This window comes from Gasterosteus aculeatus, chromosome 13 (genome assembly GCF_964276395.1).
Source record: "Gasterosteus aculeatus chromosome 13, fGasAcu3.hap1.1, whole genome shotgun sequence".
In the NCBI taxonomy this organism is placed as follows: Eukaryota; Metazoa; Chordata; class Actinopteri; order Perciformes; family Gasterosteidae; genus Gasterosteus; species Gasterosteus aculeatus.
Genome location: NC_135701.1, coordinates 21,214,722 through 21,236,575, shown reverse-complemented (window position 1 = coordinate 21,236,575; position 21,854 = coordinate 21,214,722). Strand labels below are relative to the sequence as shown.

General features: G+C 48.7%; 3 protein-coding genes across 10 annotated transcripts; 2 read left to right on the top strand and 1 right to left on the bottom strand.

Annotated features, from left to right (window-relative positions):
• The first annotated feature begins 516 nt into the window (after window positions 1–516).
• On the top strand, window positions 517–6,652 carry ascc2 (activating signal cointegrator 1 complex subunit 2). Of its 2 annotated transcripts, none has more exons than XM_040196730.2 (19): window positions 517–744; window positions 1,444–1,549; window positions 1,631–1,789; window positions 1,879–2,052; window positions 2,209–2,338; window positions 2,432–2,499; window positions 2,616–2,729; window positions 2,846–2,958; window positions 3,059–3,133; window positions 3,227–3,331; window positions 3,424–3,492; window positions 3,594–3,668; window positions 3,837–4,017; window positions 4,285–4,481; window positions 4,755–4,874; window positions 5,017–5,238; window positions 5,335–5,425; window positions 5,568–5,659; window positions 5,751–6,652. In XM_040196730.2, exons 2-19 carry the CDS (start codon window positions 1,466–1,468, stop codon window positions 5,923–5,925), a joined length of 2,244 nt encoding a protein of 747 aa, XP_040052664.2. In that variant the 5' UTR covers window positions 517–744; window positions 1,444–1,465; the 3' UTR covers window positions 5,926–6,652. The 2 variants fall into 2 exon arrangements, with proteins under 2 accessions (XP_040052664.2, XP_040052665.2); XM_040196731.2 differs by having other exon boundaries at window positions 622–771.
• Window positions 6,195–10,467, bottom strand: rnf215 (ring finger protein 215). 6 transcript variants are annotated; one of them, XM_040196746.2, is made up of 10 exons: window positions 10,103–10,467; window positions 9,594–9,743; window positions 9,448–9,519; window positions 9,234–9,319; window positions 9,052–9,106; window positions 8,851–8,955; window positions 8,582–8,698; window positions 7,740–7,883; window positions 7,544–7,646; window positions 6,195–7,453 (listed from the first exon to the last, which is right to left on the bottom strand). In XM_040196746.2, the coding sequence occupies exons 1-10, from the start codon at window positions 10,337–10,339 to the stop codon at window positions 7,431–7,433; spliced, it is 1,092 nt and encodes a 363-aa protein (XP_040052680.2). In that variant the 5' UTR covers window positions 10,340–10,467; the 3' UTR covers window positions 6,195–7,430. The 6 variants fall into 6 exon arrangements, with proteins under 6 accessions (XP_040052680.2, XP_040052677.2, XP_040052678.2 ...); XM_040196743.2 differs by having other exon boundaries at window positions 6,195–7,463; window positions 10,103–10,458; XM_040196744.2 differs by having other exon boundaries at window positions 6,195–7,463; window positions 8,857–8,955; window positions 10,103–10,457.
• LOC120831346 (SEC14-like protein 2) lies at window positions 9,236–21,400 on the top strand. Of its 2 annotated transcripts, XM_078086265.1 has the most exons (14): window positions 9,236–10,561; window positions 10,644–10,679; window positions 11,268–11,501; window positions 13,237–13,312; window positions 15,188–15,231; window positions 15,894–15,956; window positions 16,093–16,281; window positions 17,179–17,274; window positions 17,394–17,454; window positions 17,556–17,639; window positions 17,727–17,833; window positions 19,454–19,593; window positions 19,735–19,904; window positions 19,998–21,400. In XM_078086265.1, the coding sequence occupies exons 3-14, from the start codon at window positions 11,448–11,450 to the stop codon at window positions 20,141–20,143; spliced, it is 1,230 nt and encodes a 409-aa protein (XP_077942391.1). In that variant the 5' UTR covers window positions 9,236–10,561; window positions 10,644–10,679; window positions 11,268–11,447; the 3' UTR covers window positions 20,144–21,400. The 2 variants fall into 2 exon arrangements, with proteins under 2 accessions (XP_077942391.1, XP_040052676.1); XM_040196742.2 differs by lacking the exon at window positions 9,236–10,561 and having other exon boundaries at window positions 10,637–10,679.
• Window positions 21,401–21,854: the final 454 nt, after the last annotated feature.

Here is a 21,854-nt window from a genome sequence, read left to right as displayed (position 1 = left end):
AAACTTTCATGGGGTTGTATTTTTTTCCCACCCACCTTTTTGAAAAGGAAACAGACACCTGAATAAGTTATTGTATGTTGCCAGTAAATATTTGAAAGTTTCAAACTTTTAAATATAGAAAAACGATGTACTATATTATTCAAGGGTTCAGAGCTAATGTCTTGTTCCTGGTTTGAAGCAGTGTGTGCTAAAATATATAGTAGAAGAATAAGGAAATATTCGAGAAGTATTCATTAAAATAAAATACATGGTACAAAGATTTAAAGCACAGTACAAAGTAATACACAGTACAAAGATTTTAAGCTAAGACATATTTACATGTTGGATCACTTATAGATATTGTCGTCACAGGATTTTTGCAGAGGGAAGACCTCTGACTTTGTACCTAAGTAAGTAAAGTACTTTATTAACTTCCAAAATATGTTGCATCGAATCGATGGCTGCAATAAAACTATTTTCCTGACCGGCAAAGTAACAGTTCTGTGTTTATGTTGTTACTTTTTTTAATTTACAGTCGAGGTTTACGTTGCAAACTAATCGTGAACCACACGCGTGCTGCGCTCGGTGTCCACCAGGAGGCAGCAAACTCACCGAAACGCGAAGAAGAGAAAAAAAGAATCAACACGTTACGTCACTTCCGGGTCCAACACAGGTGGTCAGAATTTCTTTAGGAAACGAAACTGTCGGGAGCAGCGGCGGCTCTGATGAGATGGCGTAGGAGCTCCCGAGAGTCGTATTTAACAGGTGAACATGTGCGTTAACGCGTTACAGGTACGACGTCTGGTAAAGTTCCACTTATTGCGCGCGAGAGACTCGAGGTGACGCTAATAAAGCCGGTTAGCCTCGTTACGCTGACGTTAGCTCCCCTTCATTCATTAACGGGCCGTCCGCTCGGCCGGACTTGCTAAGTAGCCGCTAGCAGCTCGTCTTACCCAACCAGCGTTACGTAGCTTTTTATCTGTTATGTCCACTTATTACACGCGTTGTCACGACGGGGGGGGGGCAGTTAGCCCGCGGTGCCACAGCGGGTTAACAGGTGGTTACGTTAGCATCTAACTAGCTAACCCAACGTTGGTATTAACTACATATGAATGTACAGCTGCTGTCAGCGCCTCCTGATTATGTCAGTAAGACGTCACGTAACGTCAAAGGAGATTTGTCGCTTCAGCCACAAGCACGTGACCAAAGCAGAACGTCAGATTAGTTTTCACTGCACAGATTAGTCAGTTTACAGCGAACAGTAACGGTTATGACTGTAGAATGTACCCATAAGACGTACTGAGGATGAACCTTCAGTGGAATGTCAATCAAATATTCCATGTATAGTTATTCCGTGTGTGTGTTACGTCGCATCCGAGCGTATCCTCGATCTGGGGCAGATCAGCTGAAAGGAGCGACGCACAGAAACAAAAGTGTGTTTTGAATATCTTTGTGCTTTGATAGAGAATCTAGAGGCGGAGGAGCCATGGCCTGCGCCCTGGTGCCGCTGGACGAGCTGCAGGTGACGGAGCCGGGCCCGGCGGGGAAGGCGCACGCGCTGCCCGCGCTGGTGAGTCCTATTTCAGACAGAGATGCGCTCGGGCGTCAGACTAGCGCGTCATCACGAGAGCCGTTTTCTGCTCCCCGTCAGCACCCGGACAGGAAGGAGGAGCGCTGCTTTTTGCCTTACAGATCCCCGCCGGAAAGCGGCTCTCCCGCCGAGGTGGAGGAGTTTCTGGAACACGCCAAGTTCATCACGGAGGACCTGGAGTGGCTGCTCGCTCTGCCCCACGACAAGTTCTGGTGTCAGGTGGGAAGGCGGGTCCATGTGCAAACATCCCCCCCCCGAGCCGCTAGAAAGCAAATAAATGATGTTTCTCCTCCCGTCTCCTCCGCCAGGTGGTGTTCGACGAGTCCCTGCAGAGGTGCCTCGACTCGTACCTGCACCACGCTCCTCGCGGCCTCGACCTGGCCGCCGCGGCCTCCTCCCCGGCGGTGGTCGACACGCAGCGCGCCGTCCACAGGGCGGTCTTCCTGGCCTTCCTCCGGATGGCCACGCACAAAGAGTCCAAGGTAGGAGCAGCGTCCGAACGCGAGGTCTGGAGGAACGATCACACGTGGCAGTTGTTTGATCGTCGTAATCAAATAAGTATCGTGTTTGTCGATGCCGCTCCCCAAGCACACAGACAGCACTGTGATGAGCGGCTGCTTTGTGCTCCTCTTTCACAGGAGAACTTCATCACCCCGGCTGTGTTTGGAGAAATCATCTATGAGAACTTCCTGTTTGACATTCCCAAAATCCTGGATCTGTGTGTGCTCTTTGGAAAGGGCAACAGTCAGCTGCTGCACAAGATGATCGGTGATCTTTTTATAATCGCTCCAGTATTTTGACGACTTTGATCTTTATTGCCACGCTTTGTTAACTTGAGTACGACGATTTGTTTTTTTTAAGACAACATCTTCACGCAGCAGCCGTCTTACTACATCGACTTGGATGAGACGGTTCCCACTGTGTTACAGGTGAGGTCTCGTTTCGAAAGTGTCAGATGATGTTTTGATCCATTTAAAGACGCAAAGATGACGAAGTATTTTCTCACGAGACTGCGGGTTACGATTTCCCTCTGTGCCTCCTCCAGGTGTTCGACACCATCCTGGATAAGTGTGGTCTCTACTGTGAGGGAGCCACCGCCATGGAGCCGATGAAGCTGAACTCGCACAAACAGCCCACTGCCATGACCATGAGCCAGCAGGTCAGACGCACACACACACACACACACAAAGGGACGCCCTGTACATTTACTTGGAATAAAACCCAATGCTTCGTGTCCCTCGTAATGTTTTCTTTCTTCCCCTCTTTGCGTCCCAGGACCTTGCGGATCTTGTTCTGTACCTGTGTGACTCCACCACCACCATCCACGCCTTCCTGGACATCTTCCCCGCCGGCTGCTCCAGCTTCCACTCCCACGGCTTCCTCGGCAGGTACACGGACCCTCCCCCTCCCCCGGACTGCCGCCAGCGCGCCCCCACACCTTCGGATAAGCGCTGCTCAGGATCACGTTTGTTTTTTGTCTCCCGGCAGACTGACCTCCTTCTACGAGACCGCCGTGCCCGACCTCGAGAAGGCGGTGAGGAAGAGGAACTTTGACGATAAGCGGTGAGCTTCTGATGAATGTGACACTTGAAAAGAAAAGGCCAAAGAGACTGAGACCCGCTTGGTGAATGATCGTCTCCCGAATCCTCCTTTTAGCGTTCAGGAGGACCTGTGGAGGAGGTTGTCCCACTCCTGTCGGGAGATCGTGGAGATGGCTCACCTGCTGCTGCACCACACCTGCCTGCAGCCGATCCTGGAGGGGTGAGACGTCCCCGACTGTCAAACGTGCATCTCGGCAGAATCAACGTCACACTCACGCAAGCTCATTCTGCTGGATTTTTGTTGCCTTGCAGCGGAGAAAACATGCAAACGTTTGCGGAGGAGCTCCTACTACTTTTCACATCGTTTTTACCTGAGAAAAGGTAAAGTTACGGGTTGAGATCAGAGGGTTGGCGCTGGGGCTCTGGGGGGGGGGCGTGGCCTGTTAAACAACAGAATGAAGAGGTTTGTTTTGTCGTCTCAGGTTCTTGTCGGACTATGACGAGCAGTTCCCCATCGCAGACGACATCAGCCTCCTGCAGCAGGCCCTCCCTGTCCTGTATCCTAATGCAGCTACGGGCCCAAACCTGATGAAGCCGTACGGCACAAAAGCCAAATGTGCTAAAAGGAATCCATTTTATTAAAGAAAAGCTTCCTCTCATCGGCAGCAGACTATGATTTCTCTTGTGGGGCTCGTTTCATTTCCTTCACCGCCCGCCTCCCTCAGGGATGAGACCAGGACGTCCTACCTGCTGCAGGGGGTGCAGAGTGCCTGGGACAGCGTGGGGAGACGGAGTCGGCACCGGGGCGCGGCGGGCGGCGGCGCCTCCTCTCCTGGCTTTGAACTGCAGGAGGCTCGACAGCCAGAAGGAGCAGAGGCCATGTTGGTCCCCCGGAAAGGAAACGACGTGAGTTCTGTCACTGTTTCTAAGTCCTCACATTTGAGAAGCTGAAACACGTTTGTTTTTAATTACATTAATAAAGATATTCATGGCAAAAAAAAGGAGCAGAAGTAAACAACAATCTTGGTTTTCATGCAAAGTAAATCACATTGGACCTGTTCAGTAGATACGAAGCCTACTTAAACTTTTGGTTCGTAACCCTAAGCTGTGTGTGTGTGGCTGTGTGTGTGTGTCTGTGTGTCTGTGTCTGTGTGCGTGTGTGTGTGTCCTCAGGGGGCTGGCTGTGCGGTGAGCGAGGCCGAGCTGGAGTCCCTGCTGTCGTGTATCCGGGACCTGCTGCCCGATCTGGGCGAAGGCTTCCTGCTGGCCTGCCTGCAGGAGTACAACTACAGCTCCGAGCTGGTCATCAACAACATCCTGGAGGACCGGCTCACCCCCGGCCTGGACCAGATGGACCGCGCCGCGCCGAGGTGACGACCAACACATCTGCTCACGTGTATGATGTCGATTTGTTTCCTGGAGAGGAAAATCTGTGCTTCTTAAAATATATTTATTCCTTCGTTTAGTTGAGACATCACACCCTTCATTCATCTGCAGTCATTTCTCGTTGACTCTGGATGTTTGTATATAAAATAACCACAGTTACCAAAATATGTATTTTTAAGGGTGATAACGTCATAAAATGTGACGGGCAAAACTTTTAGAAAACCTCAATAGGATCCTTTATCCATCTGTCCCTTCAGGCCTGTGAAGGAGGAGCTTCCAGATGTTCTGGACGTCCGATCCAACGTGTTCGACGATGACGAGTTTGACGTTTTCCGCAGAGACCAGGTGGACATGTCTCGCATCTGGAAGGGCAGGAGGTAAGAGCCCGTCCTCCTTTCCATGAACCTGCACAGCCAACGGATCCACGCGCTGAAATCCCCACCAAACTGCTCAATAAAAGCCCAGCAGGACGTTTCGGATCCTCTAAAAAAAAAAAAGAACCTACCGTGACTCTCGCAGGAAAGGAGAGAACGCTCGAGAGATGCTGAACGACAAGCAGCACGTCGCGGAGCAGAAGGCCCGGTATCTGACCTACGAGACGGTGGTGGACGAGGTGGTCGTGGAGCCCGGGGAAAGCGGCGAGGCGTACGACCTGAACTACGACGACGAGTACGACGACACGTACGACGTGAGCCAAGTGGGAGCCAACGACCTGGACGGAGACAGTCTGCTGAGCAGGAGGTGACAACGGACCGAACCTACTCTGGTCAATTATTGTTATGGACACATTTTAAAAGCCTTCGTCTGAACATCGAGTACTCGTCGCTGTGTTTGCAGACCTTTCACGGTTCCCCAGATCCTGAGAAAAGTCAACAAACCAGAGTTGGAGGAAGAGGGTGAAGATGAGGAGGAGGAAGAGACACCACAGGTACTGAAACCATCCCACCGCCGTATGACGCTCGGTGTTTTCTGCAAAATGTGAACTCGTGCACTTGTGTTCCTCAGATTATCTAAACGTCTTCAGCAGTAATAAATTATGATGTTTGGTCCTTTTTCTTCACGTGTTCCAGAACAACGTGAACAGGGACCAGTTCGTCCAGGACCCGGCTCTGCTGAGGGAGCGAGCCGAGGCCAGAAGAGCTGCCATGCATCAAAGGAAAGGGTACGACGTGTCTGCTCGGTGCACCTGGCTCTGCATCCAGGACGTTTGGACACGTAGTAAATGTTTCTTTGTTTGTTTTTTCCGCCTCCAGCTTCCGCCCGGAGCCGCGTCCCAGCAGCGTGGTGGGTCAACCCAAAGGCCAGGGCCAGAAGCTGGAGACGGTCCTGGACCGACGCAAGAAGGAGGCCGCCAAGGGCCGCGGCGCCAACCACAACCGCCGCAACATGGCCGACCGCAAGAGGAACAAAGGCATGATCCCGTCGTGACCTGCTGCCCGACGCGGAACCCACTGAGGAGGAACAACAACCACCACCAGCGGTACTCGGGTCAGGCTGCTGCCTGCATTCGTCACCGCAGAGTCAAGAAGCCACAGAAGGTTTTGAGTTGATGAAAAGTTGCTTTGATTTTCAGACTTCTTCAGGTCGGATGTTGCACAGCAGCGCGACACCAGACCAAACATCTGCTTTTAGTGATCAGGCCCAAAGATTTTCCTTTTATAGCTCATAGTCAGAGGCCGAGGACAAAGAATAAGACCTTTTTATTTTATTGCCAAGTAACAAATCAGTTTATTATTAAGAGGTGTCGTTGACATCAAATAGACAACATAGGAATAAAAGGAAGCAACAGCCAGGTTTTTTTTTTTTTTTTGGAGAGTCTCGTGGTTCTTTCTGTAGCTGGAAGAACAATTACTGACCTGGACATCAGCGGCAGACTTGTGTTGCTCTCTACTCGTCCCGAACGAGTAACGCGTGGCGTTCAAGTGCACGCCGGCCTCCCGGTTCACGCCGCCGCCGCCGCCGTGTGTTTGGAAGCGCGTGATGCACCAAGGCGCCTCGTGGCCTTTACAAAACCTCCACATGTTGCCATGCACAGACTATTTTCTATGAAGAGAACAGATCTATCGGAGCACTTTGTAACAAAATGAAAAAAAAAAAAAGCACATGAAATTGCTTTTTGAAATGAACGTTGCAAAATAAAACATGAGTACAACCACGCTGGGTTTGACATCCTTTCATTGACAAAAATAGCTTTTTCTTTCACAGGAAGTTGTGTTTGAGACACAGTTAAATCTATTTTTAAAAATTAAGTAATTTACTTTCTTTCCAAGAGTTAAGAGAACATAAATATCACTCATGTTTGTACATCAACATGAAGCACACGTTTCACTGCACCAGATCCAAGACTTTAGTCATCGTACCGAGTAGTAATTGATCAGAGGATTCTGTGTGCAGCTTCTCGTGGTTGTGAGTTGAGCTCCTGTTAAAGTCCCAGCGAGCTGTTGACACATTTAAATGGTTTAAAACGGCAGCTACTTTAACATCTAAAGCATAAATAAGGAACGTTGTGGGTTCTGTCCGACAAGGCGAGTTAAGGACAAGCTCGGCTCCTTCGGCACTACAACTAGTGAACGGCAAACTGAGTGTGGACACGAGATGAAACGGTTGACAGGTTGGTTATTGACATCATTTGGACCTAAAAGGGACCTTAAAGCTTTGACTGACGCGGGAACATTGAGTCCCATCTCCGCCGCTGTGGAGCACTCTTAGAAATACGTGTTTAAATAAAGTGCACAGTAACATGATCCCAGGAAGAAGTACTGCTTAACACACAGTACTGCGTTCATGCTACCACCGGGAGACCCGGCGGAGGGTCAGAGGTCAGAATCGGACCCCCCCCCCCCTCCACGGTTCAGGCGGTGAGTCTTGTTTGCTCCAAAGGTCCCGTTCGCCGGCCGGAGGAAGCGGCGAGGTCGGAGACAGGTCGGCGTCCGCTAACTGTCCCTGTGGACGCGGCCTGCGGGGGGCTCGAAGAGACGAGACATTTTGAATCAAGAGTTCCTCGCCACAGCGGCCCGATGAGGTCACGCCGTGCAGCCAGACTCACCGAGGATGCTGCGCTTGCAGAGGGGACACGTGTGATGCAGCAGCAGCCAGGGGTCCACGCAGTCTCTGTGGTACTCGTGGAGACACGGCAGCACCCGCAGACACTGAGACGACAACACGGGACACGCCAACACATGCTACAGCACGCCAGGGTGGTAGACTGTAGTTTGTACAACTTAAAGTGTGTGTTTTCTGACCTGGTTGTTGTTGAACGGCTCCAGGCAGACTGCACAGTTGTCCGTCTCCACCGGCTGGGACGCGTCGCACCACGCTTTGGGCTGGCGGTACCTTTTGGTCTTGAGGGACAACATTCTCTTCAGGACGTCCTGTTTAGGAAGCAGCTGAGGAACGCAACACTTTACCAAAGATTGTCTCCACAATGTGCAGCAAAAGGACGTCGCAGATAAACAGGAGTCAAATGATTTGTTTAACATAAAAATATACAGAGAGTAACTTTGAAACCTTTGTATATTTTATTGGCTTGTAAATACAAATCAATAAAACAGCAGTAAATAAGGTTAATCTGCATTAAATCAGGTAGTAATACATCAATGTCCAAATGTAAAAGCAGGCTTTCAAAAACCTGGAGTTCTTTTAAAAGTCTAAACTATTCGTATCAAAAAATATACTTAAGTTTAGCCAAAGTACTATATATTTAGAATGGCCCATTCAGATTAATATGTTATACTATTGGATTATTATTGATGCGTTCATGCGACACTTTTATGCTGCAGCTGGAAAGAATTGAGCTTATTTTCACTACTTCGCATATGGTAGCAGAATTCTCCAGGATTATTAATGCATCATATTTTATTGATAATCTGATTTGCAGTGATGTAAAAAGGATAAAAATAAAATATTGTTGAGTAGAAGTTTAACGCTGCAGAAAACTGAAATGTACCTCAAATAGTATTTGAGTAAAATGCCTCAGTAAATAAACAAACATTAAAAAAAGAAAAAGCCTTGCAAAGATGACAAAGACGTGTTGTTGCCAGTGTAGAACCACAGCGTATCCCTGCGACGTCACAGAGCAGTTTACCTCCACCTCGTCGTTCCGCTGGTGGTCCTGGTTCTGCCTGCGAGCCTGAACAATGACCCCGGTGCTGAGGATCAGCGCCACCAGGAGGACGGTGTCCCACAGCTGCTGCAGGTACTTCTGCAGATACACGGAGAAGTGCAAACTGTACTTCATCACCGTGACTCTTCATCCCAAGTGTGTCGGGGGGGGGGGACCTTGTGATTCCGACACTTCAGGGAAACGTGTTAACAGCGCCGATGGCGTGTTTCGTTCGGGCTCCCACCCCCCACCTGAACCTGAGAGTTGGTCTCTCCCGTGCAGATGAGCCCCTGCCACTCTCCGTAGCGGCCTCCTCTGGACCGACCGCAGCTGGACCACAGCGTGAGCGTGGCTCCCTGCCCGGACACACAGCAGCATGCGCTCAGCGTCAGCTCAGCCTGTCATGTGTTCACTCACCACTGGAGGGGGGGGGGGTTTGGGGGGGGTCTCACCAGGTTGTCCTGCAGGATCGTCTTGTAGGTGATCTTAGCTGTGGCTTGAAGACCCCTGTAGGGAGAGAACCGCCGACTTAAGAGCAGGTTGAGATTATCCGTCACGACGTTCACATTGGATATGAGGGGAACAAGAGGATGTAAAAGTAATAAATAATAAATAATAATAAGGTGTTGTGTACCTGAGCAGAGCTCCAATCAGCTTGGTGACATTTTCAGACGTCTGGATCACAATGATGGGCTTCGACAGCACCGGGGACAGATCCATCTGCAGCACGAGCAGGTGTTTAGGTCAGAAATACGACGTGGACAAAGTCTTTTAAGCTCTAAATGTTCTCTGTGCAGCGTCTTGTTCACCCAAGTGAACGGAGCTGGTGAGAGTTTGAGGAGATTTACCTCGCGGACAGTGTTTTGGTTGAGAGCCAGGATGATGAGTGCAGATGCTCCGAGGACCAGCGCTCGCTTCATCTTCAGCAGAGAGGGTGTTAAGAAGTTAGGAACGACACTCACAACAGCAGCTCACGGTGAGTTCAATGACTCACTTTATTGACCATCGCGTCGGCGAAGGACTCCTGGTTCCCGGTGGAGGCTTTGTTGTCCTCCACCTCCAGAGGCACCAGCCCGATCCACAGCTCCTGCTCCTTGGTGTCGTCCTCTCCCTTTCCTGCGCTCACCTGCGTCTCCTCATCCACCTGGACCGGAGGACAAAAAACAAGCTTGGACACCTGGACCGAAAGCTGCCTGGCTAAAAGAAAGAGTCTCCCGTGTCAAACAAGAATACTGGAATCAAAAGCCAAATGCAAACCTGCAAATGGCATCTATAGGGTTTCCATTTATAATCTAAATATCATACAGGGGACATCACCTGGTGCAGAACTTTTGATGAATTATTGGTCCGAAAGAATAGCATATTTTGGTTACATTTCTTTTCTAGATTACAGTAAATTACAGTATAAATTACTGTCAAAGCTCCCATCGGTTTGCCAAAAGCGTTCGATTGTATTAACCATCCAGACCAGCAACTGTCCCATTTTGACCGTGGATGACTCACCAGGAGCAGCTCTCCCTCGAGCTCGTCCCGGTCCACGCGGCTCTCGCCGCCGCCGCCGCCGCCGCCGCCGCCGGACTCCACCACCTCCCCCTGGAGCACCGCGCTGACAGCGGGCCGCTGCTCCAGGAAAACCTCCACCAGAGCGACCCGCTCCGCGGCCAGCAGCAGCCCGGGCCACCGCAGCAGGACGAGCGGCAACGTCACCCACAGACGGCCGCAGCAGCGCGCTAAAGACATGGCCCGACGGAGGACAGACGGCACGAGTACCTCAGCTGCTAACCGGCATTTCGCCTGGAATTGTCGTGCCCCAGTTAGCCGGCTGTGCCCAGGCTTAACCCCGCGGAGAACGTAAACAAGAGCGGGCAGCTTCCGGCTCTAACCGGAAGTAGCGGGATGGTCTCCATCTTGTGGGCAAAACGCATTTCCAAAAATGAAATGTATTTATACAAGTCGTTCAAGGTAAATATACATCTGGACGATATTCATACATAAGACATATAAACATACAATTAACGCGTATTCTTCTAACTCACTGTTACAGTTTCGTCATCGTTGAGTTCTACAATCAAAGGTTAACGTGAGTTATCAACTTGAGAGAGTGACGTCCCTCACTTCCTGCTTCGGTTTACAGACCCGCCCGTTGGAGTGCTGATTCACGTCTGTTAACACGATGGGTTTACTTTATTTCCACCGTCATAGACCACCATTTCCCCAAACGTGCTCAAAGTGCACTACAGCTAGCATTTTATGTCCCGGAGAACCACAAGGTTGAAATAAAACCAATAAAACCTCACTTTGCTGCCGGCAGGTGGCGCTTTGCTTTCAAAGCTTCACTTGCGCTATCGCCTCACAAAATGAATGAAAAATACATAAAATGACAAGCTTATCAAATGTCATCAACTGCTACAATATGTTCTCCCCATGTCGTGTATAATAGCGGCACAATTCACCAGTAGCAGAGATGTTCAGATGCTATTGCGTAAGGAGGTTTGTATAAGGGGGCGGGGCCTCGGTCCGGCCCCTCCTTTTTCCCCCACGAGTCACGCCCCCGTCATGTAATTCTATCTGAGTCAGCCCAGTAAAAGCCGCTGCGAGTGTCGTGTTTACCTTTTTCCTCTCTCTGTCTGCCTCTGCCTCCATTTATTCACCTGCGGTCACGTGACAGCGAGGAAACCGACACGCTGCGGCCGCGAATGAGCATCACCGGCGAGGAGGAGAATCAACCCCCCCCCCCTCCCGTGGCGACGGTGCTGATAATTTGACTTTGAAGGAGCTGCGTCCCCCATCGGTCCCTCATCGGTCCCTCTTCCGTCCCTCTTCCGTCCCCCATCCTCCGGCCGCAGACATGAGCGGAAGAGCCGGAGACCTCAGTCCTAAACAGGCTGAAGCCCTGGAGCAGGTACAGCTAAATTATTATTCTCCTTGGTGTCTCTGTGGCTGTCATGTAATCATCTGTTTGGTAGCTCTCTCTAAGTGAGGCGGTCTTTATTTATAAAAAAGGGTTATAAGCTGTATTTAATATACTTAATCGTCAAATAATTAGTTATAAGCCATGGCTGTATTTGTTTTCTTCATTATTGAACATCTTTAAAAACATCCCGAAGCCACATCTAATATGTTTGGATAACTTGCTATGCACAATATAAGAGCATAAAATAGCATAAAATCTTATCTAATTATTATTTTTTTCAATCACATTTTTTAAACATGAGTCCTAATAAGTTAAAACTTAATAAACCCCTTTGTGAAGGAGTTCCCTCTCAAACGGAGGGCGTACATTCCACTGAGAATTAATTGAAACACTGAGATTCTGTTCTAAAATTAAATGTCGTGTTAGTTTTCTGAAATGTGACCCCAAAATAAGCCTTTGATATTTTGACATTTTTGCACCGTGAGCGATTTAAGCGATTCTCAGACTTTCTGCTGATTACTTTTCTTTCAGCGGACCAATCGATGACTCAGTGTTTTTTATTCTCATAAAAAGATTGTACGACTTCGGAACAATCGAAGCTCAAGCAGCAGAGGACAGAGTTCCTGAGGATTTGATTCTTTGTGACAAACTATATTTCCGTCATTCTGTTTGCATGTTATATGTAATTTAACATAAAAAGCCTCATCTTAATCTTCTATTAATAAAACATATTTGTCAGTGTTTTTGCATTACATATATTTAGGCTACTTTCTATTTAAGCTCATGTTAATGATTTATTAGCCATTATTACGTGCGTCATTGCACCCTATAAACCATTTATTATTATATTATACTGTAATATAAGGCTGCACTTTAAGTTCCCGTCCCTCAGTCACCGTGTTCATCGTTCACTTCCACATTACTGGTCTCGTGATTCACGTGTAAGATTCATGTTTTGGTCTCTTGTGATTCATTTTGACACTAAAGTTGGTGAAACTCACAGGGGAAGTGTGTTTGCTTTTTGAGTGTAGTACACACAAACACTACAGCGTGCACACACCTCTTCACGCTGTTTTGGAAGGTTTGGCGTCGGCCTTTCGGTCCGAACGAGGGGAAATGATAATGACGAAGTGCACGCGGCCTCCCGCGTGGAACCGTTTGGGTTTGGCCTTCACCAAGAGGCCGGACATCGACCCCCATCCGAGCCCCTTCGGGAGGAATTTAAACGACACGACAATCTCACTAACGAGACCGGAGCGATTCCACATCTGGTGGCAGCTGTTGAAGCAGCACATTAGGGCCCATAATTGTTTAATAACTCATTTTTATTGGCAAAAGTTACAAAAATTAACTGGCTGCAGCTTTTCATGTTTGTAATATTTGCTTTTTTCTTTCTTCAACTGTGATTATATGAAAACGGAGGTTTGTTGTCGAGCCGAACGATGACTCAGGTAAAAAAAAAAGCACCTGGTAGATTATTCTGCAGCCCCGATGTGTCAACACACGTTTGTCCCTGTAGTGGCGTGTCTCCCCCCCCGTCCATGCAGACGGCCGTTGAACTTCTCCCACCTTTAAAGTGTGCACAAAGAATTGGTCACAAAGTCACATGTTTCAGCGGCTTCAGACAGAGAAGTGCTTCTAAGATGAGGGTGAAGTCTCTCTCTCTCTCCCCCTCGTATCGATCCTCGTAACCTCTCTTCTTCTCTCCTTCCCCTGGCTGCAGTTTCGAGGGAGGATACAAGACGTTCTTCCTCAACTTCCTGCGCAGGACGACCACTTCCTGTTACGCTGGCTCAGAGGTCAGCTTAGAAACGTTAAAAAATGAACAAAACACCTGCCGTTTTTCCCCACAAAAGAAGTGTCCTGTGTCTTTTCCCTTTATGCTAATATTTTAATGTTCCACGCCTCGAGTCCCCGAGGACAACGTGTCCCTGTTGTTGTGAAAAGCAGAAGCGTTTCTGGTTTATTACATGAAGGGACGTGATGCAAAACATGGCGACACTCTGCGGCGGTTGAGAAAGTCAACTCACATTGTTCGCCCGCCCGAAAACCCGATGCTCAAAACCGCCAAGTGTAAAACCGAGCAGCAGATTATTCAGATACATATCTTCTTATTATGGGGGGGGGGGGGGGGGTTCTCGTCGGCAGCTAACAACGTTTCCACTGCTAATCACAGACGCCTGGCAGCTTGTTGTCTCATCGTTTTTTAATTGGTTAATCCAGTTTTAAATCCTCTGATTAGTTATTTCTGTCCGCGGCGCGTTCATTTAAATATCTATTTCACTGGGGATTATTGGTCGAAACTGCCACGAAACACTGAAAAATGTGTCATGTGATCCGAAACAATTCGACACTGTCAGTTTTTCCTCACACGTTCATATTTGGGGCCTGTGAGAGCAGTGGAACCCGTTTCGAATTGGATTCTATTTGGTATAAAAAAAATCTTAAGACTTAAATCAAACCGGGCAAACGCTGACAGAAGCCCCGGGTCAGTTTGAGGTGAATTATCTGGAGGCCTTGTTGGGATTATCTCTGCCACCGAGGTCCAGAGGTCCAGCGCTTTGTGTCCGGCTAATCCGCGGCTGATCGCATTAAAGACGCACCGCGGAGGAAAGCGTGTTGTTCTCTTTGACGAAGCCTCACTAAAGGTCACAAACAAACAAACAAACAAGGAGGGTTCTGTCAGGAAGTCGGTGAAGAGGAGGCCCGCTCTGTGGGAATATTCGGCTCGGTGCAGTTAACTGATTTAAAGCCCCCGAGGGGGCACTAATGATCGCGGAAACAAATGTTTCACCCGCGTTCCCCTCCGCAACGCGACATGTGATTCCAAAAACACTTCTGCATACAGATAACCTCTTTTATAGTCGGCTTCTTCGTAGACGAGACAACCAGAACGCCCCGAAGCAACTACCGACGTCGCCGGGCCCCGAGGGAGAAACCGCCTCACAGATCAGCGCGAAGCCGTGATCAACAAGACGCAGCGCTTGGCCTACGTGCTGTTTCTAATCTTTATAAGTCTAAAAGCTCCGCCGAATGAACCCTGCACCGCGTGTGAGATGATTCGCCGACCGGCTTCGCCCTCCTGTATCTGCTGCAGCACGAAGCTTTAAGATAACGAAACGCAGGTCATAAAATCTTCACCCGCCGCTTATCCAAGAGGGGACACTGGTTCCGATAGGAAATATTCAGGCGATGGGAGCGCAACGCTTATAAGTACCCCGGGCGGGGCACCTTACGTAAGGTGCCTTCAGCTTCAGTGTAATCCGCTGCTGGAGAGAAGTGAGGTGAGACTTTACAGCACAGATAAGCACCTCTAGACTGTGAGGCTCCACCGTGTGGTCTTCATAGGCCGCACCAGAGGGGTCCTAGCACCAGTTTATTACCAGACACGCAGTTACAAATTGATCATTTAAAGAGACTTTTCATGTTATTTTTACATCCTTTGCATATTAGAATTTGTTCTTAACGTGTCGTCTCACCTCTGGCTGTAAAACCAGATATAACATAATATATATGCATAATATAGAGAACATGAACTGTAGAATATGGCATAGCTTGATGTACGGTGTTAGCGGAGGCCACCCTACTCGTTCCTCCTGTGCATTTTGGTCCCAGACCATTTCGCATCATCACCTCAGCCTCTTTTTCACTTTCCTTTCCTCTTTCCTTTTCAGCCAGAAACTTTAACCTGCAGAAGTCGGAGGCGATGCTACGAAAGGTAACACGTTCCGGCCTCTCGGCGCAGTTCAAGTACCCGCACGCCCTCGTAGTAATCCTCCGCAGATCCCGTGCCGAGTGGAATGCCGAGGAACGAGCGCCGTCTCTCAGTGACTGACGAATGAGCAGCGGCAGATCGGAGAGGAGACGTTTGGAAACTGAGTCATCGCGGCCTGATAAGCCAGGGAAGAGAGAAAGGGACGTGTTGGGAAAGAAAAGTAGCACAGTCAAAGTCTCCTCTGAATGTATTATATTCATTAGCCGAAGCTTTTACTCAACGCAAGTCAAACTGGTTGTTTTTTCTCCAAAATAAGAATCAGGGCGCCGCCCGCAGCGCTCGGGTTCCCACATACATTCACGGTGTTCACACGACAACGCCTTTAACCTGCTGCTACCTGATCCAGGCCTCAACAGTCCGTCCTAGTGTTCCCCTCAACAGCCGACCACGCCTACTTACCTATTTGACTGATCACCTTGCTGCTGGCGGGACAGCACGACCGCCTGAAGCCTCCTGAGAGCCTTCGATAACCCCCAGCAGGCCACCCTCCAGAATGCACACAGCCTACCTTTTTTTTTGGCGTTCTTGTTGTATGTTTGTGATCGCGTGAGGAGCGGCGGTTGTGTGTTGCGCTTGACGTCCACTCGTCTTTTCTTTTCTTCCAGCATTTGGAGTTCAGGAAGCAGATTAAAGTCGACGCAATACTCACCGACTGGCGTCCGCCAGAGGTGAGACGACACTCAACGTGATGTGTTGTTGTTGTTGTTGTTGTGTCCTTATCGCCGACTAATCAATCAGTTGGTTTAATTGACGTATTTCTTCACAAAGGATCAAATACATGCTCAAAACGCCGTCCGTCCGCAGGTGATCGAGAAGTATCTGTCGGGAGGGATGTGTGGGTACGACCGCGAGGGCAGCCCCATCTGGTACGACATCATCGGACCCGTGGACCCCAAAGGCCTCTTCCTGTCCGCCTCCAAGCAGGACTTCATCAAGTCCAAGATCCGGGACTGCGAGGCCCTGCAGAAGGAGTGTTCCCTGCAGTCCCAGAGGGTGAGAGGACGGAGACGCTGCCTCCGGCTGAGGCGTGGTGGTTCATGCGAGGAGAGGCTGTCAGAGGATTCACTGATTAACGCTAAAAAATATCGTCCTCACAAAAGTAGGATTACTTTTTTTCAATATGTTTTATGAAATACTGGGTAGTTTTTCCTCTTATTGCTCATAAAGAATTATTGAAGCAACGTGAGAAGGACGCACCACTCTTTGACTGAGCGCAGCGTCTAGACATGAGAGACACGAGGACACACGGCCTCTTTAGATTAGATAGATTGATTGATAGATTGATACTTTATTGATTTCTTTATTAATTTTTTTTGGTGTCACAGCAGCATGAACAGGGAAGAAAATAGAATTAAAAGATACACATTATATACACATTATATGCAATATAATAAGATAAAAATATTAAATTATTAAATTTAATAAATTTAAATAAACTAAACTAAAACAAAAGAATAACCTTCAAGAAGAGACAATAATGCAATAATAATAATTTGTAAAAGGAGAAGAGGAAGAGCAGCAACAAATGATCCAAACACGTGGGACACGACGCCGTTACATTTTTCCCGTTAATTGATTCCGTCTGGATTATAAAAATTAAAAATATAAAATGTACAGCCTCAAGATTTTTTGAGGGGAAACTTCCCTGATTTGTTATTTTAATAATAATTAGTTTCTTCAGGTCCATTTTAACTGTGTAAATATTGTCTTTAAGTCATGGATTTATCACTCGGTTCACTCTTTCTAATTATTAGTTCACAGACTAGACGCCACTTCAACACCAGCCAACAATTAATAGCCAGCTCGCTTTTCCACATATATCTGATTTATCTTTACACATTATTTGTACAATCTCAACATGGAATGATTAAATGAACGTGTCCTCTCCAGCTTGAGAAGAACGTGGAGTCAATCACCATGATCTACGACGTAGAAGGTCTGGGTCTGAAGCACCTGTGGAAGCCTGCTATAGAAACATATGGAGAGGTAAAGACACACACACACACACACACACACACACACACACACACACACACACACCTATGAAGAACCAATCAGAGAAGCCGAGCGTTTCAAACAGAGTCCATGTTCCTCTGTGTCACCAGATCCTCCAGATGTTTGAGGAAAACTACCCTGAAGGCTTGAAGAGGCTGTTTGTCATTAAAGGTGTTCTACCTCGTATCGCCGTGTCCTGCTTCAGAAGAGCCACATCAATCCTCTCGGGTCAAAGGTCGTCACTTTTGACCTTTTCCTCCTTCCTCCCCCAGCGCCCAAACTCTTCCCCGTGGCCTTCAACCTGGTCAAGCACTTCCTGAGCGAGAACACGAGACAGAAGATCTACATCCTCGGGGGTGAGGCGTCCACGTCTTCACTTTGCAGAACACTTCATCCGAGTCGCCCCACCGTGACCTCTGACCTCTCCGTTGTTGTCGCTGCAGCTAACTGGCAGGAGGTTCTGCTGAAGTACATCGACGAGGAGGAGCTGCCGGCGATATACGGGGGCAAACTGACGGATCCCGACGGAGATCCTCGCTGCCGCACCAAGGTGGGTCAACAAAACCCAACCTCTTCCCCGTGGGTGCTGCTTGTTTAGGTGCTAACAGGCGGGCCGATGAGGAGCTGAAGGAAACAAGGACGTGGCGCAGGTTGCTGCATGATTATCGTTCGTCAATAATTCGCACCCTCGTCTTCCTGACTGAGGCTGAACTCACAGTCACTGGACACAGATGTGATTCCTGCAGCAGCCGATCAGCCCTCCTGTACCGAAGCAGTTTGCAGCTTGCAGCTTGGCGGTCCGGCTCTGCCTGCTGTGCACAGGAAGCCTTAGTGGCGTTACGATTCGACGGGAATACGTTTTCATGCGAGTTCCCCGTCCCAGGACGGAAAGGAGCCGTTGGCCTAAAGGCGAAGAAGTCAGCGTCACATACGGGCTACGAGTCTCTGTAGGATCCTGCAGCTTAGGACCCAAGAGACACTTTGACCTCAGCAGCTCAAAGACAAAAAGATGGACACAGTTTGTCTCCACCCAGAAAGGTGTAGATATACGTGACGGAACTGATGCAGACATTATGCAATTTGTGGGACGAACAGGTGGCTTTCTGGGTAAATTGTAACGACTGAGATCTGCCGACAGTTCTGCAGTGACTTAAACGCAATAAAGAACGCGGGCTTCATGCGGCGCTGCCTCGCTGCTGCGTAGGAAAGGCTAAAGCTCCGAGCAGCACGTGCAGCTTCAGTAGTCACCTTCTTAGTCAGCGGAGAAGAAAACTGACCGTGCGTTTGTTTCTGTAGATAAATAATGTGGCCCAGGAAAGATGAGGAACAGCAAGAGAGAGATTCAAGATCCAAGGACTTGAGATGCCGCGACCTCAGAGTGTTTCCTCCTCTCCTTTGCTCTCTGGTTCAGCCGCCTGTGTGTCCTTTGCTCTGGTTCGGTCGTAGCAGCGGAGCCGTCTGACACAAGGAGCAGTTTGCGGAAATGCAATGAAATCGCTTTCTTCAGCGGATAGTTAGTTTAGATTATCATGAAATGCTCCAGTTAGCCGTTGGTGTCGTAAGAGGATACGGGTTTATTTGAAGGGTGCAGCAGGAATTCAATAAAACCTTTGAGATCTGCTTTAGAAACAGTGGAGCCTCACGCTTCCCACATGTGAGCTTATTCTCACATTTTCACTTCACAGCTTTTGTCAGATCCGCACAATTTATGGGAATGAAAAAAAGAAAAGAAGAGATGCCGGATGAAGTTGTTCTCTCTGACGGACAAAAAGAATTGTTTCTATTCTTTTAGTAATTTTCTTCTTTCTGCATCTGTGACCAGTTTCCCAATAACTGTTCTATAACTATCAAAGTGGTTTCACTTTGACTCCCTTTATAATGATGGCCAGAAACAGCAGCTTCATGTTGTTATGACACAGCCCCCCCCCCCCCCCCCCGCTGGTTGCTTCCTGTACTGCACTGGGAACACTGGGTTGGTTTCATATTAATCTGAATAAACGCTGGAAAAGTGAGAAGCTTTTTTATTCGTGTACAAAGGCTGTAGAATGACCAGCATTCAGAGTCACAGTAAGTGATGGCTTTCTCTTCTCCCTCCACCATCAACATTTCCTAAACCCCCCGTCTGACACGCGTGTCTCTAACTCCGTCCATGCATGTCCTCGGGCCGCAGATCAACCACGTCGGCCCGGTTCCCCCCTCCTACTACGTGCGGGACCACGTCAAGGTGGACTACGAGCGGTGCCTGACCGTCAGCCGGGGCTCCTCCCAACAGCTGGACTACGAGATCCTGTTCCCGGGCTGCGTTCTCAGGTCAGAGGCGCGCGGCCACGCGGGGGTCAAAGGTCATCCGAGGCCCCCCCCCTCGGAGCAGAGAGCACCCGTGAATTTACTTTGATGTGAGGATCAGATGGGTTTGCTAAACATGATTCGTGTTCGTTTGCTGTCTCGTAGGTGGCAGTTTGCCACCGAGGGGGCGGACATCGGGTTCGGGGTGTTCCTGAAGGCTAAGAAGGGCGAGTGGAAGAAAGCCTCTCAGATGCACGAGGTGGTGCTCAGCCAGCGCTACAACTCCCACTTGGTGCCCGAGGACGGATCCCTGACCTGTGAGCGGCCGGGAGTCTGTGAGTAGCGCCCGATGCTCAGCACGAAAGGCCTCACCGCGTGGAACCGCGAGGTCAGAGTAAAGTCGACCTGTTTCCGTGTTGTGTCCCCAGACGTCCTGAGGTTCGACAACACCTACAGCATCTTCCAGGCCAAGAGGATCAGCTTCTCCGTGGAGGTCCTGCTGCCGGACCACATGCAGTCCCCACACGGGGCGTCCAAAGACCACGAGCCGGCTGCAGGCGACGGCCAATCGTAACCCAGGACCACGCACAAGAGCCCCCCCCCCGTGTGCAGGGCAAGCGGTGGCGTTCAGACGCCACTGAGCGCGGCCTGAGAGACTCCAGTTGGACGGAACCGCAACGTGCTGCAAAAACACACACAAGTATTGAACCCACGTGGAGACAGTTTGACCCTCTGGTCCACGAGCGCTCTGCGGGGGGGGAAGGAGGGACACGCACAACGCGACCAGTAGCGAGTGGTCGTTTAGGACGACAGACCACACGTGTCGTCCACGCACTTCTGTCCACATCACGGGGGCCCAGTTCTGTTGGACCGCTTCGCAGTTGCTAGGAGACGGGAGAACGCAGATAGCAAGTCGACCTCAAGAGTTCATCGTCTCAACCATCGGAGGCCCACCAGCAGCAGCAGCAGGAGGCTCGTGGCTACTTTAGCCCCCCGATAGCACAGCACGACTGCTGGTGGTCGAGGTGCATTCTGGGAAATGCAGGCTGTGGAAGGAGTGCAATGGTTGATCTTCTGAACGCTTCCTTGTGTGTCCATCAGTGTTAGTTTCACATCGTGTTTTAAAAAGCTACCGAGACAATCAGGTCACCGCCGATTAGACACAGAACAAGAGACATATTCATTTGTTTCCTTCAGACACAGAGAAACATTTTCAATAGATATGTTTGTGTATAAATATAAATATTTACCAGCATCAGTTTATTTAAATTAAAGTATGATTAGTTTAGTTTGAGATGTTTCTGTTTTATTAGAATCATTGGAAAGTCAAACACTGGACATGTTGTTTAAAAAAAAAGAATTACACATGGAAGCTTATTTAATAATTTTTTATGAGTTTTTAAATTCAGATCTTGCATCATTATTGCTATTAGCATTTCTTGCTCATTGGATGTGCCTCTGGTTGGCTCATAAACATTCCTTAAACTATGTCTTCAATGCTAATTTATTTCCAGAGAATGAAAGAATATTTATTTGCTCATATTTATCAAGTATACAATAAATAGTATTACATTATATTCATGTCGACTTGTTTCCAGTGAATGTTTATGAACATATTTGACTCTCACACGATAACTGAATGTAAATGGGGTCAGAATTATTCTCCTCATATTCATAATAGAAACAGCACTGAGGGACCCTGGTTAGTCCTGAGGAAAGATAAATAAGGGCCTTACCGTTCAAACTGTGTTGATAAATATCTTTTCTCACACAATAAAGAATCAATGAACTCAAAATAACTTTAAGATGAGTAAATAAAAGGTGTTGACACGTTGCTGGATGTCTTTTTTATTCATTCACACTCAACACACTGCAGCAGAAGAGACGTTAAGGGACACGTCTGTAAAGTGGGTGAACAACATTATTATATAGTTCCCCTCATTCAGGCGTTTTAAACTGTTACTGGTCAAATTGGGGCTCAACCTGTAAGCTGAGCAGTAACAAGACAACGGTTTCCAGGTGGAGAAGAGCTTCAGCGTGAGGAAGCAGCGTGACGTCTCCCTCTAGAGGCTCCGACCAGTAACACGACTACACACACCTGTTGGACTCAAGGTGCCGTTTGGCCTCGTGGTCCTAATGCCTCCAGGTTTGGTCATCCGCCATGAGAACCAACGTCACACACACCAGCCCGAAACAATCTGACCATTCAAATCCAGCCTCAGGTTCCCTAAACACTGCGCTGTCTTTTCCTAACTCCTCAGGACTTCTCCTAACCATGTTTCCTT

Excerpts from the sequence above, each read along its gene's own strand:
- rnf215 (XM_040196743.2), bottom strand. The coding sequence starts at position 10,339 with ATGTCTTTAGCGCGCTGCTGCGGCCGTCTGTGGGTGACGTTGCCGCTC. Across the intron at positions 7,884-8,581 it reads AGCGGAACGACGAGGTGGAG|CTGCTTCCTAAACAGGACGT; the intron begins GTAAACTGCTCT and ends TGCGTTCCTCAG. Across the intron at positions 7,647-7,739 it reads AGCCGTTCAACAACAACCAG|TGTCTGCGGGTGCTGCCGTG; the intron begins GTCAGAAAACAC and ends TTGTCGTCTCAG.
- ascc2 (XM_040196730.2), top strand. The coding sequence starts at position 1,466 with ATGGCCTGCGCCCTGGTGCCGCTGGACGAGCTGCAGGTGACGGAGCCG. Across the intron at positions 3,669-3,836 it reads CAGCAGGCCCTCCCTGTCCT|GGATGAGACCAGGACGTCCT; the intron begins GTATCCTAATGC and ends CGCCTCCCTCAG. Across the intron at positions 5,426-5,567 it reads AGGAGGAAGAGACACCACAG|AACAACGTGAACAGGGACCA; the intron begins GTACTGAAACCA and ends CACGTGTTCCAG.
- LOC120831346 (XM_078086265.1), top strand. The coding sequence starts at position 11,448 with ATGAGCGGAAGAGCCGGAGACCTCAGTCCTAAACAGGCTGAAGCCCTG. Across the intron at positions 13,313-15,187 it reads CCTGTTACGCTGGCTCAGAG|CCAGAAACTTTAACCTGCAG; the intron begins GTCAGCTTAGAA and ends TTTCCTTTTCAG. Across the intron at positions 17,834-19,453 it reads ATCCTCGCTGCCGCACCAAG|ATCAACCACGTCGGCCCGGT; the intron begins GTGGGTCAACAA and ends CTCGGGCCGCAG.